Raw genomic sequence first — 19,527 nt, forward strand, 5'->3', positions numbered from 1 at the left:
AGACCTAAATCGAATAGAAGAGAGGAAATTTTAAAAAGCTATGGGCAGAAATAAATGAAATTGAAGCCAATAAATTAATACAGAAAACTAATGAAATAAAAAACTGATCCTTTGTGGGATGCCTGGGTGGATCAGTCAGTTAAGCATCTGCCTCTGGCTCAAATCGAGATCCCGTGTTCCCGGGGTGGGGGGTGGCAGGGTGGGGGTGCGGGGCCGTGCATTGAGCCCTATGTTGGGCTTCCTACTCAGCAGGGAGCCTGCTTCCCCCTCCATCCCTTCCCCTGCTCATGCTCTCTCTTTCATCCTCTATCAAATAAATGAATAAAATCTTTTTAAAACCCTGATTCTTTGAGATAAATGATATTCATAAACCTTAACCAAAAAAATATACGGGCAATATCGGGAATCGAAAAAGAGGATATCATTATAGACCCTGTGGATATTACAAGAGTATTATGGGAATGCAATAAGCAACTCTAAAAACATAAATATGACAACTTAGATAAAATAAATAATTGTTGAGAGCAAACTACCAAAACTCATCAAAGAGAAAATAGACAACCTAAAGAATCCTATAACTATAAGGATATTTTTTAAAAACCTTTCAAAATAATTTTCCAGGCCTAGATATTTACACTGTAGAATTCTACTAGATATATAAAGATTAAAGGATACCAATTCTATACAAACTATTCCAAAAAATAGAAGAGGACAGAACACTTCTCAACTCATTTTTATAAAACCAGCATTACCCTGATACCAAAGCCAGACAAAGGGAATACAAAAAGACCCCAAAACAAACAAACAAACAAAACAAAAACGATAGGTTAGTATTTCTCATAAACACTGACATAAAAATCAAACAAAATCTCAGCAAACTGAACACTGAATTTTTTTTTTTTTAAACTACAGCCAAGCAAGGCTTATCCTGAAAGGGCAAGGCGGCTTCAATATTTTTTTAAAAATCAACAAACATAAGCTATTGTATTAGTAGACTAAAGAAGAAAAGCTACATAACCACATCAATTGATGCAGAAATAGCACTTGAAAAAATTCAACATCCATTCGAGATTAAAAAAAAAATTGTGAGCTAGCTAAGGAAGGGAACTTCCTCAACCCCCTAAAGGTCATGTTACAAGAAGCTAACATCTAGCATCATACTTAGTGTGATGTAAGACTGACAATTTTCCCCTTCAGATCAGGGACAAGGCAAAGATGTTCTCTCTCAACTAATGCTATTTAACATCATACTAGAACTCCTAGCAAGAGTAAGAGACAAAAGCCTTGTGCATTGCAAAGGGAGAAGCGAAAACGTCCCTACTGGCAGATGACATGATTGAAACCAAAAGAAGTGACCAAAAAAACTCCCCCTAGAACTGAGTTTTAAGAAGGTCATAGAACACAAGATAAAAAAAAAACCCACAAAGATCATCTTATTTATACCAGCAATGAACAACTGAAACTGATTAAAAAAAAATCATTAGAATAGCTCCAAAATTATTTAAATACTTAAGAATAGATTTAACAGGGGTATCTGGGTGGCTCAGCGGTTGAGCATCTGCCTTTGACTCAGGGCATGATCCCGGGGTCCTGGGATCGGGTCCCACACTAGGTTCCCTGAGAAGCCTCCCGCTGCCTGTGTCTCGGCCTCTCTCTATGTGTCTCATGAATAAATAAAATCTTTTTTTAAAAAAGAATAAATTTAACAAGACAGTATGTATGGTGACGGTGAAGGGACAGTCACATAGATCAACCATCCAGTGGAAGAGAACAAACAACCCAGAAGGTGATCCTCACAAATACGGCCAATTGATTTTTGACTAAGGTCCAAAGGATAGGCTTTTCCACAAAAGATGTTGGACATTTTAAGTAAGGTATACTTAAAAATGAACCACAACCTAAATCTCACCCTTTATACAAAAAATGAACTCAAAATGCTTCATAGATCTAAATAATAAAGTAGAAAACTTGCAGAAGAAACCTTTAAAGAGAGTCTTCATACCGCAAAGAGTTCTTACATGTAACTCAAAAACATGGTCCATAAACGAAAAAAAGTGATAAATTGGACTTGATCAAAATTTAAAACTTTACAAAATATACTGGTAAGAGCATAAAAAGATAAGTTACAATGACTAGAAGGAAACATTTGCAAATCATATACTGACAAGGCCTTGTATCTAGAATACATAAAGACTCTTGTCATAATTACCAAAAGCTGGCAACAGCCTAAATGTCCTTCAGTGGCTGAACAAACTGCAGTACAATGGAATACTACTCAGCGATAAAAATGAATTCATTTTTGAGGTATGCAACATCTTGGATGAATCTCAAAGGCATGCCGAATAAAAAAACCAACCCAGTCTCAAAAGGTCACATGCTGCATGATTTAATTGATATGTCATTCTCATAAAGACAAAACTACGGTGATGGAGAACAGATCCGTGTGGTTGCCGGGGGTTGAGGAGGTAATTACGAAGGAGTCACACAAAGTAGTTTTTTAGGCTAATGAAATTATGTATCTTGATTGTGGCGGTGGTGATCATAATTCAGAGAACAGTACACACGTCCATATGTGCACACACAGTCAAGTTTGCCACATGTTAATTTAAAATAAAACTCAAATAGGATATATTGTTGCTATAATATTTGAAAACAATTTTTATCAAGATAAGATCAAGATTCAGAAGCATCCATTAAGATTCTATGGCAGTTAATATTCCTTTCAATCCTGAGAGAAAGTGATTCTTTGAAATTATAACCTCCTAAAAATATATCTAGATCTTCCCTAACCACTTCTGTAACACTGGAGCAGGTGTTTTATCAAGAGGGAAATGCATGTGTCTTATCTTAATGTTGGTCTGTTACTTCAGTGAGACAGATGTGTTCCAAACTTAACACACCGCTCCGCAGGTCAATAGTCTATGAAATTAACAGTAAATTGTACCATGTAGAACAGGAATAGAATTTCTTAGTCCTGAATTTACTTCCTAGAGAATGAGATTTTAAAATCTTAAAAAAAAAAAGAAGAGGTAAAAAAAATTTTTTTTTCCTGTTACTAAAAGTACCAAAGGAACACTTAAGTAGAGATAAATCTATGTCCTTACTTCTACACTCTTCTCTTCATCTCTCAATTAAAACATGATTCATGAGAATCTATGTGTTTTCAAAATTTGTCGTGGTGATCTCTCACCAACTGGGGGTGGTGATAAGTACGTTCCTGAAAAGTGTCTTGTTAGCCAGTGCTACTGCCTCTGGAGGTAAAACCCAGAAAGGCTATCCAGCATGTCACAGGCCACAGAGCTGGCCCTCTCATTTAGTAGTGTACTCAATAAACCACATCTTGTAGGCTTGAAACCATTTTGAGAGAGGCTGTATTTGTACCTGACGCTCTGTACTTGGCAATACTTTCCTTGTATCAGACACAGAGACAGAATTTGGAGATGGTCATTAAAATGAAGTGTTATAGACTGCCCCCCCCACCTTCCTATAGAATAAAGAGGAATGTTGTCCCCTGGAGAGGTTTTTACATGTCTCCTGCTTTTGTCTACGTGTGTGAGTTCTCATGCTGGAAATACTTATGATTCACTCAACTGAAGAAATAGGATTATTTACTCTTTCCCCCTCCCGCCTACGAAAAACCCCCAAACAATCACTGTATCTCGTGACTTCAGACACCACTCAAATTGTTTCCCTGTCTACCTCTGAGAGTTCCAGGAAAGGAGTGGGACACTAGCCTGTGAGGACAACATGATGAGAGACCATGGAAAACCAGTCTATCTAGCATGAGCCGGACTGAACGATGGGTGGATTGGAATGTGGAAGGTAGAAGACTGTCCGGCCCGAGATTCAAGATTATCTAGACAGAATTCTCGAGTTGCTTTCAGCCAGTTAAGAATCAATAGCATCTCTTCTGCTTTTTGCACAACACCATGGGGGATAAACCACTGTTGGGGGAGGGAGGTCAACCTCATCCGCTTGTGTGGCCCTCCGTCTACCTAAGAACACAGAAGACATACAGAAATGGGTGTGGGCCAAGCCTCTGGCGCTGGGCCTCACTCAGCATTGGCGGCTCTCAGAATGGTTCTGGAGTTTAAACTTAATCAGCAGTGGACTGGAAAGGAGGAAGGTGTGTGAAATTCTAGCAGGTACAGTGTTTTGAAGCTGAGTGCGACTTTGAGCACGGCCTACTTAGTATATCTGATTTGTTTCCTGTACTTCTGTAACTCGAGTTATAGGCTTTTCTTTCTTTTCTTACTTGCACCTTTGTTTTGTTTTTCTGGTTCCAGAAACACTGACAATAAAAAGATGAGAATGTTAGCTTGCCAGTTGCTGGGCCTTTCTAGGGTGACAGAAGGTCTAAGATATATCTCCTTCTTAAACATCTAAAATCAGCAGGATTTGACCTTGTCTTTGCCTTTGAAAGCCATGTACTCAATCTCTAAACAGGATATAGCATTTCTTTTGCTCAGGAGAGCTCCCTCAATTTTAGGAGCATTTCCATGAGTTGCATATAGTGTTTTTTTTTTTTTTTTTAATGTGTTGTGTGTGCTCAAATGAATTAAATTTTATATGAAGAATAGCAGCTCTGATGTTTGATAGCCCCTAAGTGTAATAAGAAAGTTGTAGTTGGCAAAGAAAAGATTAGACAGGCCAAGTATCAACCTTTTAAATCTCCAGTGTGGTTCAGCTTCTTACCTTCACCCATTGAACTAATTTCTTTCTCTTGTGCGAAACCCACTCAACAATCTAAGGGAGGAAGTTTTCCCCAAACAAATAATAAATGGGGATGAAATATAGGATAAACCTCTAGCCTGAAAAAAAAAATCAATAGGACTTGTGAGGACTTGCATTTTTATAAGATGTTTTAGTCTTTAGAACTCCATGAGAGCAAGAACCATAAGCTCAATAAATGGCTGTTATTAGACAGATGGGAACGACAGCCAATATTGATAATGGTCTTCAGTGAACTGAGAAATATCCAGATAGCCATTTTCATGGATTGATCAATATTTTAAATTTAATTGTTGGTGGTCATAAGGATGGAGTCTTGTAGGTTTAATATAACTATCAAAAATGGTTTATTGACTATTAATCAGTAAGAGTCAGCCAGAGGGGTATATTAAGATTGAGAATCAGATAGTCAATAGGTCAAAGATAGAGGCATGGCCTCTTCCCCAGTCAGAGAAAACATTTCCAGACAAGATGCTACGGTTATAACTTGAGATGTGAAGTCTTCATGCAAATACTAAGGGAATATGAGGGAATCTTTGTCCTTACACACTTCTGGAAATGAGAGAACACCATTTGGTAGTATAATAAAAGCATCACCTGAGGTATTACAATGGCATATGCTTACTGAGCACTTGATAAATGCTAGGCATAGAGCTCAGCACTTTCTTGATACTGCCTCATTTAATTTTCATTGCAACTCCATGGCATGGCCAAATTAAAGATGGGAAAGTTGAGGCTTATCGAGCTTAATAACTTGCCCAAAGTCATAGAGCTAGTGAAAAACAGATTGTGCATTCAAACCTAGTTCTGTCAGACTGCATGTTCTTAAATCCTACAGGTACCAAGACTGATGGGATTGGTCTCTGGTGAGCACATCAGGAATGGACCTATCATGACAGGGCAATAATATACATACGTATGGTCAGTGAAATAGTTTTATTCCATGTCTCCGATCTGTGAACCATATGTCCTTCTTTCTGTTTTCTCCCTTGGCCAGGTTAAATCTGTAGGAATGGAGCCTAAAAAGCCCCATTAGATATGTCAGATTTGGGAGTGGGGGGCAGGAATCAAATAATTAAAACAGTAGTTGAGAGTGGAGGGATGGATGAAATCGGTGAAGGGGATTAGACTCCTGTTTATTAAATAAATAAGACATGGGGATGAAAAGTATGTCATAGGGAATATAGTCAACAGTATTGTAATAACCTTGCATGGTGACAGATGGTACCTACCCTTGCTGTGCTGAGTAGGGCGGAACGTGTAGAGCTGGGGAATCACTCTGTTGTACATCTGAAACTAACATAACATTGAATGTCAACTATACTTCAATAAATAAATTTTAAAGAAGCACTTGTTAAGCCCCTCCTATGTCCTAGGCATCCTCTCTTGTCTCAAGAAGTTCACATCTGATAAGAGAATACAAGAACTTAAACCCCAATTAGAATTCTGTGAGATGAATACTGTGTCAGTGCTAAGTAGAGTGAATTATGGGGGCTAACAAAATGGATTAGTGTTTAGTGTTTTTGTGCTTAGAAAATAAGAGACCTCGGAGCCTGCATCTCCCTCTGCCTGTGTCTCTGCCCCTCTCTCTCTCTCTCTCTCTCTCTCTCTGTGACTATCATAAAAAAAAAAAAGAGATCTCAAATTCTTCCCATCCATTTTAGTTTCACATATGTTCCAGGGTTATAGCTTATTCAGTTATAGGGAAATGAGGGGGGCAAAGGGGGGGAAATTATGCAATCTTCATTTCTAAAATGTTAAGCACCAGCATACATTCTTTTCCAAATACTTTCAAGGGCATTTTCCTAGAATCAGGTAAATGAGAGCAAGCAAGTGACCTACTTACAGCAATAAATGCTCCAGGTTATAAAGGATGGGAAGCCAAGTGCATCCTGGAAACCACAGCATCTGGTCTTGTTTTATGCTTCATCTATCAATCTGCTGTTACAGAAATTGAGAATTAATGTTTCAACTACTGTTTCTTCAGTTTTGGCTGATGAATTCATATCTTTGTCATTCTCACTCAATCCCTCACATCCCCTCTCCCATTGAAAAAAAGCATCTGGAAGAGTATTTATGAAGATCCTAAATGAATCCTAGGGAGATTACTCTTTCATCTATGCTTTAAAACTTCTACTGATGAGTCTGTAGTGGGGTTAGCCTTCTTCCCAAGCAATTCCGTTTTAATCAATCCTGACTTTCCCCAGATAGTATCATTTGAGCAGTATAATTTCAGTGCCACATTAAAGCCAAAAAACAAAGCACTGTGGATTTAAAATAAATATTCAAGTTCTAGGTGATGTTTATTGCTAGCATAAACTGTAAAAAAAAAAAAAAAAAGTCCAACTGGCAGTCATGCTTAAGAAGGATTATAAAGCAATGTAAGATTGTGGCTTTGTGCTATGCGGATAACAATATAAAATTACATATGCACACGTTTTAAATTATGTATAAAATTCTAAAATGTAAAAGCATGAAAAGTAAATTTACAACATGTTCTTTGAACTTTGCTATTGCATCTGTTAGGTCTCTGTACTTTTTATAGAATGGAACTATCAATTCATCTTTCTACTCTTCCCATTCAGCCAAAATGTTAATTTTCCATGATTTTTGCCTTGATTCCATCTTATTCTTTCTATTGGAGCTTCAAGCACTTAAATCTCTGTCTTTCTCAGTGCTTTTATGCCTGCAGGTACAGCTTCATATTCTTGTTTTGCTTTTTTCTCCAACCATCCTATTTAACTTGTCAAAATAATAATGAAGATTATTCTTTCTGATGAAATATTTTTAAAAGAAACAAGGCTTCCGAGTGACTATCATACTGGCATAATTACTGCTATGTGATTCTATATTATTTGTTGAAGTTCTGCTCTTTCCAAATCACTGTCAAGACAATCATTTCTAATGAGCAACAAATAGGGTCAGGTTTGGTGTGTTTACTTAATCAAAAATTTCAGATTTGTTTCTCCTTTCAAAGAGATTTTATTCTGAATCTTATGAGATTTCCTTGCCTTGATTTTTTGGTATATATCAGCTGACTTAATGATTTGGCTGACCAGATAGGCTTTTGGGGCTGAGACATAAGAGATTTTTACAAAAATACATCTAATATCATCACTGACTAGGGAAGTTTCTCAAAGTATGATCCCAAATGACCTATATCCAAATCATCTCAGATGCTTATTCAAAATCCAAATCTCTGGATTAAAGCCTAAAACGGTTAAATGGGAGCTTCAAAGGCTATAGCCTAGGAATCTGCATTTTGCCAACCTGTCCCAAGTGAACAGACCCGCAGTAAAATCTGAGAACCCCTAAGGTAAGGAATCCCTTCCCCTTCAGGGTCCAGCGCAAAATTCACCTTGGCTGCAGAGTAAATTAATCACACTCCCATACAACTAACAAATGTAAAGGATAATTTAGTCCCATGTGGGAAGAATTACCATAAATTGTTTTAGGAGGCATTAAGAAAAAAAAAAAACACAACAAAACCCAAAACCCAACTTTCTATAATAAATATAATAATTATTTTTAATATCTTGATTCTAATAATCACAGAGGGAAGGCCCAGAAAGTTTACCAAAAAAATCTGTTGTTATAATTTCTCGATTAATGTTATACACCATGAATTATTTATTGAGCCCCTACTGTGGGCCAAATATGGTGTTTTATGCTGCCAGGAATTATATAAAGCTATCCTGGGATGAAAAGCATATGTTCACTCAGCTCTATTCTGGAAGAACTTAGCTGACTTAGTGATAGCTGGAAATGAACATGCATGGTATGTGGGAAGACAGTAATTTGGTATCTGAGGACCCAGACATAAGAGGCTTCTTAAAAATTTGCTAAACGAAAATTAGGTCCAAAAGGGATAGGTACAGGTACTTGGTTTATAGCCAAACCACTGGAAAAGGAATGAGCAGCAGCATTTATTTGGGGGCATGTGGACTCATTATGGCCAGTCTTGACTACTTTACCCAACAACTTCTTGCACAATCACAGTCTGCGTGAATTGTCTGGGTGAACCACAGACTAGATGCAATCATATTGGGCTTTCCACCTCATTTTAGGATCCATTTAAGATGCCCCTAATTGAGGATCAAATCCTCATGGTTTGCCTGACTTCCTGTTTTAGCTTCCAAAATCCTATGTTCCAAAAACCTCTGTAGTGTCAGACAATCTGAGTAGATTGGTCACCCTGGTCCTTAGCATAAGGCAGGTGAGGTCTTACTGCTGCACTTTCACTCAGTGAATGATGGAAATCCACTACCATCTTGGATTTCTCAGGTCATTTTCTTTAGTGGTGAGCCTATCCTGGTGGGCCACCTGAAGCTCTTCCTTCAGTAATCTCTACCTTTTAGCTCTGTCAATGCACGTTCCCGGGAGCATCCCAAGCAGTAGTAACTCAGACCCAGGATAGTCCCAGGGAACCAACAGAGACTCTCTTCCAAAACTCAGCAAACCATGGTTTTGGTTTTGTAGACATCGTCCTGGTCTCGCAATCATCCTGTTTTCCCCAGAGTTCTGTCTCCCCTCTCTATACAGGGAGTCCCGTTCTCTTAAACTTAGCTTCGTTATCATGCAGCCAAAAGCGCTAAATTCCATCCTGATTCCCGTTGACGAATCCACAATTTTAAGATACTTGCACACCCTTGACGTCCCAACCTCGCCCTGTGAAGACTTCGGATTTTGTCATTTCATGGTCTTCTTTCAACAAAGCCTTTAAGTACAGCTGGCGTGAAATGACCCTCTGGAAGAGAAAGCGTGGTGTGTACGTGTGTGTGTGTATGTGTGGCGGAGGGGGGGAGGGTCCCTGTATTAAATCCGATTCCAGCGAAGCTTGCCATTGAAAGTACATACATTCGGGAAAGTTTCTCTCCCTAAGCCTCATCATTTGCTCGTATGTATTGAAACAGAAGATCGGGGATGCCCTGGGGGGCTCAGCAGTTGAGCATCTGCCTTCCACCCAGGGCGTGACCCTGGAGTCCTGGGATCGAGTTCCACCTCAGGTCGGGCTCCCTGCGTGGAGCCTGCTTCTCCCTCTGCCTGTGTCTCTGCCTCTCTCTCTGTGTCTTTCATGAATGAATGAATGAATGAATGAATGAATGAATGAATGAATAATAAATAGAAAGCATTAGATCGTGGCGATTTCTGAGGATGGATGGAAAAATAAATAAATATAAGAAAAGCATTAGATCGTGGCTACTTCTGAAGATGGATGAAAAAATAAACAAACAAACAAACAAACAAAAGCATTAGATCGTGGCGACTTCCGAGGCCTGCCGGCTGGAGCGCGGGGCGGCGGGGGCGGCGGGGGCCCGGGGACCGCCGACCCCAGGCCCGGCGCGGGCCCGAGGCGCGCCCCGCTTCTCCTTCGCGTCCGCAGGCGCCGGCTCCCTGGGGACCTCCTGGGTGACGTCCCGTCGCTGCCTCCGGGGAGGGGAAGGTGTGCAGGAAACAGGCAGGTCCCCGAGATGCAAATCGCGGCTCCAGACCACCTGGGGCGTCCGGCCCGCGGGCCCGCTCGGGTGCCCCGCGCCGCCCTGTCGCACGGTTTCCGGAAACTGAAAGTCGCCCCCGCAGCCCGCGAGCGCGCGGGGGCCGCCCGGGACCCCAGGAGCCACGCTCAGAGCGCCGGCGAGGGCCGCGGGCCGACGCCGAGAGCCGCAGCCGCCCGCCGCCATGGCGGACGCCCCGGAAGTGCGCCCCCGCGCGCCGGGCGGCGCATGCGCCGAGCGAGGGGGCGGGTCGCGGCTGCCGCCGGAAGCACTCCCTCCCAGGCGGCGTTTCCTTCCGGTGCGAGGCTGGCCGACGGCTCCTGCTGCCTCAGTGTCCGCCCCGGGGTGAGTAGCGGGCTCCTCCGGGGCCTCGTGGGACGAGGCGGGATGCCGCCCAGCTCCCGTGGGGGGCGGCCGGGATCTGGGAGGCCGCGCGAGCAAGGTCACCGCGCCGCCCCCGCCCCCGGTGCCGACGCCGGCTTCCCGCAGCCCTTGGTTGGTGTCCCGCAGGTTCACCTCCAAGGGCGTCCCGGGCCTCGCTTGGCTTCCGGCCCGGCCTGGGCCCTGGGGGTCCCCCAGCGCGGCCCCTCGCTTGTGCCGGCGGGCGCGGGAGTCCCCGTGGGCGCGGCCCGGGCGGGCTCTGGCGGAGGACGGTGCTCGTGGTCACAGCCTGCCGTGATCTCCGTGGCGGCCGGCGGGCGCGTCCCCGGGGCTGTCCCTGATCCCGTCCCCGATCCCGGCCGTGTCCCCGGCCCCGAGCCCGTCCCCAGTCCCGTCCTCGAGCCCGTCCCCGATCCCGGCCCCGTCCCCGGGCTCGTCCCCGAGCCCGTCCCCAGTCCCGTCCCCGAGCCCGTCCCCGATCCCGTCCCCGGCCCGTCCCCGTCCCCGTCCCCGGGCTCGTCCCCGGTCCCGTCCCTGATCCCGTCCCCGGCCGTGTCCCCGGTCCCGTCCCCGTCCCGTCCCCGGGGCTCCCTGCCTGCGGGGCTGGGCCTTCGGGGTCGGGAGACACTTCCCTCCGACCCTGCGGTGAACGAGGGCGGAGAGCCTGGGTCTCGCCCCGCCGGGTCGCCGTGCGCTCGCTGCCGTTTCCTGCCCAGACACGGAGCGCGGGTGAGACGCGAGCCCCTCGGGTCCCGTCCGCCGCACCTGCGGCCCGGCCCGCGGAGCTCCTGCCGCGTTTCCTTCGCGTTCGTACGCGCCCGGCTGCGTATCCCTGTTGGTGTTTCCCGCTGGCCGGACCGGAGTGCGCGGCGTCGGCCCCCCGGCCTGTGGGTGCTGGGCGAGCGCACGGCGGAGCGCCTGCCCGGAGGCCGCCGGTAGGAGCCGAGGCCCTCGCACGAGACGGGAGAGCCAGGCGGAGGCTTTGTTCACGGGGTCCGAACCTTGTCATCGTCGGCCACCGGGATGCGCTGAAGCCCGCCCCAGCTGTCGGGTCGGTCGGCGTCGGCGGGCCTCCGCTAGATGGCGGCTCCCGCCCCGCGAACCCCAGCTCCGTGACTACGGGACAGCGTCTTACTCGCGTGCCTCCGGTTTTCACAGATGAACTTCGTAGAGCCTTGGGTTGTTGCCTGGTGGTTTATTTCCATCTTTGAGTAATAATATCCCCGCCTAATGTTATCACATCTTACAGCTGCACTTTTTTTTTGTTTGTTTGTTTAGAATTTTATTTATGTATGTATTCATGAGAGACACAGAGAGAGAAAGAGAGAGAGAGAGGCAGAGACCCAGACAGGGGGAGAAGCAGGCTCCACGCAGGGAGCCCGACGTGGGACTCGATCCCGGACCCCGGGGTCACACCCTGGGCCGCAGGCGGGCACTAAACCGCCGAGCCACCTGGGCCGCCCTCCAGCTGCGCTTTCCATTTTATTCTGTTGCAATGAAAGCTCGAGAAGTCAATTTTTTACTCACAAGAAGTGGAGTATTGTTAACTCCCCTGTAGGACTCCACGCTGATGGATGAAAGCACACTTGAATTTGTTGCATGAGGAGAGACTCTAATTAGGTGGATTTTCCTCCCTAGCTCTGTTTGTAAAGATGTAATTAATATAATAATAATAACTGCACTTTGTGTGCCCTGAGGAAAATAACTGTGTCTTAGCTATTATTGTATGCCCAGCCTATAGGAGGCATGATAAATACGTGTTGGGTGGGTAAACCACTTAATGTCTCTAGGTCAAAGGTTCTTCATCTGAAATGAAGGCTTTTGATTATTCTGCTGTTGAGTGTAAGTTAAATAACGTACTATTGTGAAGTAAGTGGCCCCTGGTAATGTAGGAACGTGGAACCCTTGGCTTTTTTTGGGAAATCGTTCAGTCTGGCGACAGCTTCGTCCAAATGATGGAGTGGGAAGTGTTTCTGCAGTTGTTCTGTTGAACAGATAGCCACTGAATAGCTGCTCTTGTGTGTGACAGAAAGATGGAGGAGATATAAATCCTGTTTATAAGGATTTGACTTCTAGTTGAATACAGTGAGTATTATAGAAGTTCAGCAGTGGGGCCAAATGGATGATATAGAGCATTAACGTGATCTGAAAGCTTCAATGGAGCCGCTGAAGTTGGTGTTTGAAGTTTGGATAGAATTTGACTGATCCTAATGAAGGGAAAGAAATGGCCTATCCAGGGTACCAGGCAGATACAGTGGAGGGAAGATACACACGGCGTTGTCAGATGCCGGTGACTCCTCCAGCTGTTGACAGTTCTCTTAAGTGGTGAGAAGTAAAATGCTTAGATGTTACTCTTTGGGGCTACGTTAGGATGCTCTGGGACACTTGGAAATCCTGTAAATAAAGGGAAAGCTTTGGAGTCTTTTATCAGGGAGAAGTATATACTCCTGAATGGAAGCAGGGAGGGAACTAAGAGGAATTTAAAAATTGTTGAAGCTATTCCAGAGGGAGGGACGTGAAGAAGATCTTTAATTGAGTAGTAGTAGGGACAAGGGAAACTAATTTTATTGGAAGGACTCCACTAAAGAAAAAGATACTGGTCTCTGCGGTTTATCTGTTGCGGAGCCGTCTGTGCAGATTCTGGTTAATCCTTTTTACACGAGTGCAGAATACATTCTCTCTCTTTTTCACATAGTCCAGTTCTGTGAGAGAATAATGTTGCTGTTAGAAGCTGAGAGCCTGTATTCCAAACTGTGACAGTCCCATCGGCCCTAACACCCTTATTCTCCTGGGTGGTTACTGCCTTTGACAGGGGCGTGTGTGCCTTCTGCAAACCGTATGTGACTGCCGTGGCAGCTCACAGATGTAGGGAAACATAGGCTTGCTGCCTCTTTTCTTCTCGTCTTAGGCGAGTAGTACTGTGTTCTTGTGATTCAGAAATTTTTGAAGATTCTGTTGCTTCATGTTTAACTGGGTGGTTGGAAATAATAGGGTGGCCCAAAAAATTTAATGCCACTTGTTAATAGAGAAAACGGCATGTTTACATTTAAGCAGGCCTTGAAAACCTGAAAAGTAAGCCTGAGGAGAAAGCGAGTCTGTTCAGTTTGAATTTCACTCAAAAACTAACCTGCTGTACATTGTATGTAATAGGAGAAGTTCTTATCATCGCATTAATAAAGTATTTCAGTGATAGGCCGCCTTTTCTTCAGTTGGATTAGTGGTATAGTCATTAGATCCTTAGATTTTCTGAAATAGTTACTTAAAAGCTGTAAAAGAGTAAGTATCTTAAGATGTTGACTGCATTTTTCAAATAAAGTCGTCTACTTAAATTATCTGAGCTTTCAATAAGGTTCATTAAAAAGTCTAATAAACCTCAGTTTTTAGTATGTTCATTTTTCCTTAAAACACTTTAAGGCAAGAGATGTTGAATTTGACTAAAAGTTCCTTTTTCTTGCTGAGTTTAAGCTGCTTATCAGTCTCCCAATTGTAATGAATCTAGTTATTACTTAGTAACATTTCTGTTTGTTTTTTTAAGGTTAATCAAGATGGTACATGCTGAAGCCTTTTCTCGTCCTTTGAGTCGGAACGAAGTTGTCGGTTTAATTTTCCGTTTGACGATATTTGGTGCAGTAACATACTTTACAATCAAATGGATGGTAGATGCAATTGATCCAACCAGGAAGCAAAAAGTAGAAGCTCAGAAACAGGTATGACTAAAATGTTTAAGGATCATTTTTATTGTAGCTAGCTTGTATTTTCATAAAACTAAGGATATAGTAGAATTAGAAAATAATAAGTTCTCTAAGACCTATGTGAAAATGTGTTGGAACATCATATTTAAGTTTTTTTTAATATACCTTTTTTTTTTAAGATTTTATTTATTTATTCATGAGACCCACACAGAGAGGCAGAGACACAGCCAGAGGGGAGAAGCAGGCTCCATGCAGGAACTCCATGCAGTTCCACATTGCATGGATGCGATGTGGAACTCGATCCCAAGGTAGACACTCAACCCCTGAGCCACCCAGGCATCCCTTTAATTTCATTATTCCTAAAAAAAGTATTCATTTTTCAAATTCTTTCTGTGTAACTTATCAGAATAAAAAGTGGTGAAGAATAAAGATCTTCCAGTATTTTGTTGTGAACATCTTCTTTAGGATATTTTTGTCAGCTAATGAATGAGGGAATCTAGGTAAAATTTTTCAACAGACTAAACAAAAATTTATCTTTAGTGATGGTATGCATTTTGCTTTGCACAGCATTTGAAATGTGGCTAATACTGATCAGCTGTCGGTCTTATACTCACAAACTCACTAATTTCTAATTAAGAAATTGCTAAATCTTATTAATATAAGTCTCAGGGGGTTTTTGTTTGTTTTTTTTTTTCAGTAACTGCCTCTTGTGGTCGTTTTCTTATTAGGACGATATATTTGTTTGGGTTTCTGTTCTTCCTCAAAAAAGTAAAAGCCCTAAAGGAGCCTTGCAAGTTTTTCTTTCTGTTTTAGGGCAAGATGTTCATGTTCATCAATGTTTAGATTCCTTCTGTGTGTTGTGACTGTGATGCACTCAGTAAACATTTCCTGAGCTCCTAGCAAATTCTTGGTGCCAAGGATAAAAGATAAACAAATTTTGTTCTTTCAAAATGCTGTAGGCTAGTGTGGCAAACAGGAATGTAAATAAATGACTGCTTTATGGTGCTACCCATAGCTCTTAAATCAGTGAAAATCAGTTTCATGAATATTGCTTACTGTTTGTATCCAAAAAAGCAATTTGAACAGCTGTGAGTTTGTTCTCTGCATTTGATTATAAAATAGTTGACTCGGGTCTAGATGATATCATACTATCAGTCAATTTACAACTCCCTTAGAAGTCTGACCAGTGCAGTTTGTCTGTGTATGTGTGTTTTAAGTAAGTATATCCATGTGTCTTCAGAAGTGCAGCTTTTCCCACCATCTACACTATGCAAGTCAGTTTAAATCTGAGGTCAAAGTATTGATAAGTCAAACCACTTTGAGAAGTTTTAAAAGCAGAGATGTGCCTATTAGAGAATTTTGTATTTTATTTTCTTGGCTTCTAAGAGCTCCTGGAACACACATGTTATGGAAGACATAGAAAGCCAAACAGAAATATTAAATGATAAATTAATGGATTGTTACCTTTAAGCCTTTGTTGGAAATCATATATGCAATATAGTTGTAAATATCAGGTATACAAAGCATTAGACTCAACATCTGTCCCATAGTGCCCTTGGTAGGGTAAAAAGACTTGTCCATGATAATGTAAGTTATAATAGTAGCATATTCTAATTGCCTAATGAATAGACAGAAGCTGTGGTATTTAGAGAAAGCAGCAACACTGATGATTGAGGAATTAGTAGTTGAGGACAGCTTCATGAAAGAGTCTGGCCGCTAGGACAGGCAAGGGCAGTTGAAGTAGCAAGATCACGAACAGGATCAGGACAGGTATAGGAAAAACAAGACCTGTTCTGGGAGCAGTAAACAGACTAGTCAGACTGGAGTGGAGGATTTATGCAACTAACTAATAGGACTTGGAGGAAGCAGTAAGAGATTAAAGGGTAAAGTCAGGGAAGAGACCTCTGCTTCTTTAATCTGTTCTTTTTGGTGGGTGGACAAAGGCTGATAAGAAAAAATGGCACAGCATTTTACAAGTCAACATTAGCCAAGAAGGAGGTGTGCTGTTTGCTAGGTCAGGGGCTCTAGCTTCTCTGATAGCCTTCCTTTTTTCCCTTCTTACCTCCAGCCAGTGTTGAAGTACACTACTGACCAGTTGAAGTCTTCTGTGTAGGCGGTGTAAACTATTACATTGTCAAACTGCCTAGTAAAGATTTTTAGTGAGTGAGTGATATGCAAAGGAATGTTTTAAGGATAGTTCATCTCACAGTAGTATATGGCAGGAACGGGAGTTAGATCTGCATGGACTTGCATAGACAAGCGGACTGCAGTAGGCCTGGGGGTGAGAAAAGGAATGGAATGGGTGAAATAGACTAATCAGAATGAATGCTAGAAGGATTTTGTGATGATATGGGGGGAAAAAAAGGACATATTACATACAAATGAATCCAAGATTTTTCTGGAGTCCTTGAAGCCTCATAGTACCTTTCATAGAGGTTTAGAAACTGAAGATAGAGCAAGTTTACAGAGAGATGATATTTGATTTGGGCATATTGAGTTTGTGCTGGTGGTAGGCATCCGGGGAAAATGTTCATCCAGCAGTTAATGGTAGGTCTAAATCTCAGAGAAAATGTGGATCCTTGGAGGTTCCTCATCAGATGGTCATAAGTAGTTTGGCTCCTTAGAGAAGTGAGTCTCACTGGGATGCGGAGGCCTCAGGATTATTCTTGTGTAGATATGTATCATTTATGGGGTTTTCCCTAAACCACTCCTCCACCATCCTCCTACCACCATCAGGATTTATACATTCAAGTCTTGACAGTTTTCATGTAGTTGTTACTATGATAGATGCTGATGACTGTATATTGGAAGTGATGAGGTCTCTAAAGGAGATGCCATCAAACACCGTAAATAGTAGGCTGAAGAGTAAGCCTTCATTTAGGGAACGGAAAATGAAGTGAGGTCAGTGAAGGATGAACAGATTGGTTAGGATAACTAGGTGCCCGGACTGCCTTTCCTGCTTAAAACAACTAAACGATCTAAATAAAATATTTTTTAATCTTTTTAAGGGTGTTCATGAGCTAGCAAGAAAGTAAGAAATTCAGATAAAAACTGAGGGTAAAAACTGAAAAAGATAAGATGAGCCAGCTTTCACATTGGAGGGAATTTGCTGAACCTGCTGAATTTGGACGTCTATTTTTATGGCCCAGAAGAGCTCAGGATAGAAAACACAGGACCATTCCAAGGTAGGGTATCTCATAGACAGTACTCCCATAAATCTTTGACTCCTAAAAAAGTATACCCTCTTTGGTAATTTACCTAAAGATAAAGATGTAAGAATGGTTTAAAAAAGAGAAATTTAGGCCATATACTAGTGACACATATAAATTGTAGATACAGAAAGGTTGAAAATAAAAGGATAGAAAAATGCCTATACCATACAAATACAATGCTGGTTGAACAAAAATAAACTTTAAGGCAAAAATACCATTAGAGAAAATAAGATTCATTACAGAACGATTAAAGATTCAATTCAACAAGAAATGTAACATTTTATATTTGTGTGCATCTGTTAATATAGCCTCAAAATACATAAGGCAAAAAGCTGGTAGAACTGTAGGAAGAAATAACATATCCATCATCATGGTGGAAGGTTTTTAACATTGCTTTCAGTAATTGGTAGATGAAATATTTAAATCTTTTTTTTCCAGTATAATTAACATACGATGTTATATTAGCTTCAGGTGTAAAATATAGTGATTCAGCAATTCTGTATATTACTCGGTGCTCGTGATAAGTGTATTCTTAATCCCATTCACCTGTTTCACTCCTTTCCCCACCTACCTACCCACTTCTACTCTGGTAACCATCCATTTTGTTCTCTGTAATTGAGTCTGTTTTTTAGTTTGTCTCTTTTTCACTCTGTTCGTTTGGGTTTTTTCTTATATTCCATATATGGTATTTGTCTTTTTCTGGTTGACTAATTTCACTTAGCATTATACCCTCTGGGTCCATCCATGTTGTCATGAATGGAAAGCTTTCATTTTTTTTTTTTATGACCGAGTAATATTCTATTATTACTATTATTATTATTATTATTATTATTATTATTATCTACTATCACATCTTTTTTATTTGTTTGTCAATGGACACTTGGTCTGCTTCCATAATTTGACTATTGTAAATAATGCTCAGAACATGTAACCACAGGGGTGCATATATCTTTCTGAATTAGTGTTATTGTATTCTTTGGGTAAATGGCTAGTAATGCGATTGCTGGATCATAGGTAGTTCTTTTTTTTTTTTTTTTTTTTTTTTTTTAATTTTTATTTATTTATGATAGTCACAGAGAGAGAGAGAGAGAGAGAGGCAGAGACATAGGCAGAGGGAGAAGCAGGCTCCATGCACCGGGAGCCTGATGTGGGATTCGATCCCGGGTCTCCAGGATCGCGCCCTGGGCCAAAGGCAGGCGCCAAACCGCTGCGCCACCCAGGGATCCCCGGTAGTTCTATTTTTAAACTTTCTGGAGAACCTCCATACTGTTCTTCAGTTTCTGTACCACTTTGCATTCCCACTAACCGTGCATTGCATAAGGGTTCCTTTTTTCCCCCCACATCCTTATCAACACTTATTGTTTCTTGTGTTGTTTGTTGATTTTAGCCATTCTGACAGTTATGAAGTGATAGCTCATTGATCTGCATTTCCCTGGTGATGAGTGATGTTGAGCATCTGGATGTCTTTGGAGAAATGTCTGTTCATGTCTCCTGTTCATTTTTTAATTGGATTTTTGGGGGGGTTTGGTATTGAGTTGTATGAATTCTTTATATAATTTGGATACTAACCCTTTATCGCATGTTATTTGCAAATATCTTGTCATTCAGTTAGATTGTCTTTTAGTTCTGTTGCTTTTTTTTTTTGCTGTGCAGACCTTATTATTTTGATGTAGTCAGATGAGACTCTTTTTTTTAAATGGGTAAGGATAAAGCAGATTTACATAAGTAACAGCTTTATCTAGTAGCTCCACACAGTGTATTGTGCTTCAAACAATTGCAGGGTACATATCTAAAAAACACTTGTGTACGATTTTTGAAATTTAACTATATGATAAATTGTAAAGCAGATGTCAAGTTTCTTAGCACTGGTAGCATGTTTGTTACATTCCCTGGCTCTGGTGCAGAACAGTAAGATCATTAAATATCCAATAAGTTGGAAAGTAAGAAACTCTCTAAAGAACTCCTAGGTAAAAGAAAACTAGTAGGAATTAGAAAATATTTAAGATTAGGGTGCAT

General features: G+C 41.8%; 1 protein-coding gene across 4 annotated transcripts in view; it reads left to right on the forward strand.

Moving 5' to 3' along the window:
• ATAD1 (ATPase family AAA domain containing 1) overlaps positions 1-19,527 on the forward strand; it is a 61,671-nt gene that overhangs the window by 6,887 nt on the left and 35,257 nt on the right. The window contains exons 1-2 of one of the 4 annotated variants that reach the window (XM_077874852.1): positions 10,439-10,571; positions 14,143-14,314. In XM_077874852.1, coding sequence (XP_077730978.1) covers positions 14,153-14,314 — 162 coding nt within the window. In that variant the 5' untranslated portion in view covers positions 10,439-10,571; positions 14,143-14,152. Of the gene's footprint in view, positions 1-10,438; positions 10,572-12,082; positions 12,228-14,142; positions 14,315-17,307; positions 17,485-19,527 lie in introns of those variants that run through there. The other 3 variants (XM_077874854.1, XM_077874855.1, XM_077874853.1) reach the window with 3 other exon arrangements.

This window comes from Canis aureus, chromosome 27 (assembly GCF_053574225.1).
Source record: "Canis aureus isolate CA01 chromosome 27, VMU_Caureus_v.1.0, whole genome shotgun sequence".
Classification (NCBI taxonomy): domain Eukaryota; kingdom Metazoa; phylum Chordata; class Mammalia; order Carnivora; family Canidae; genus Canis; species Canis aureus.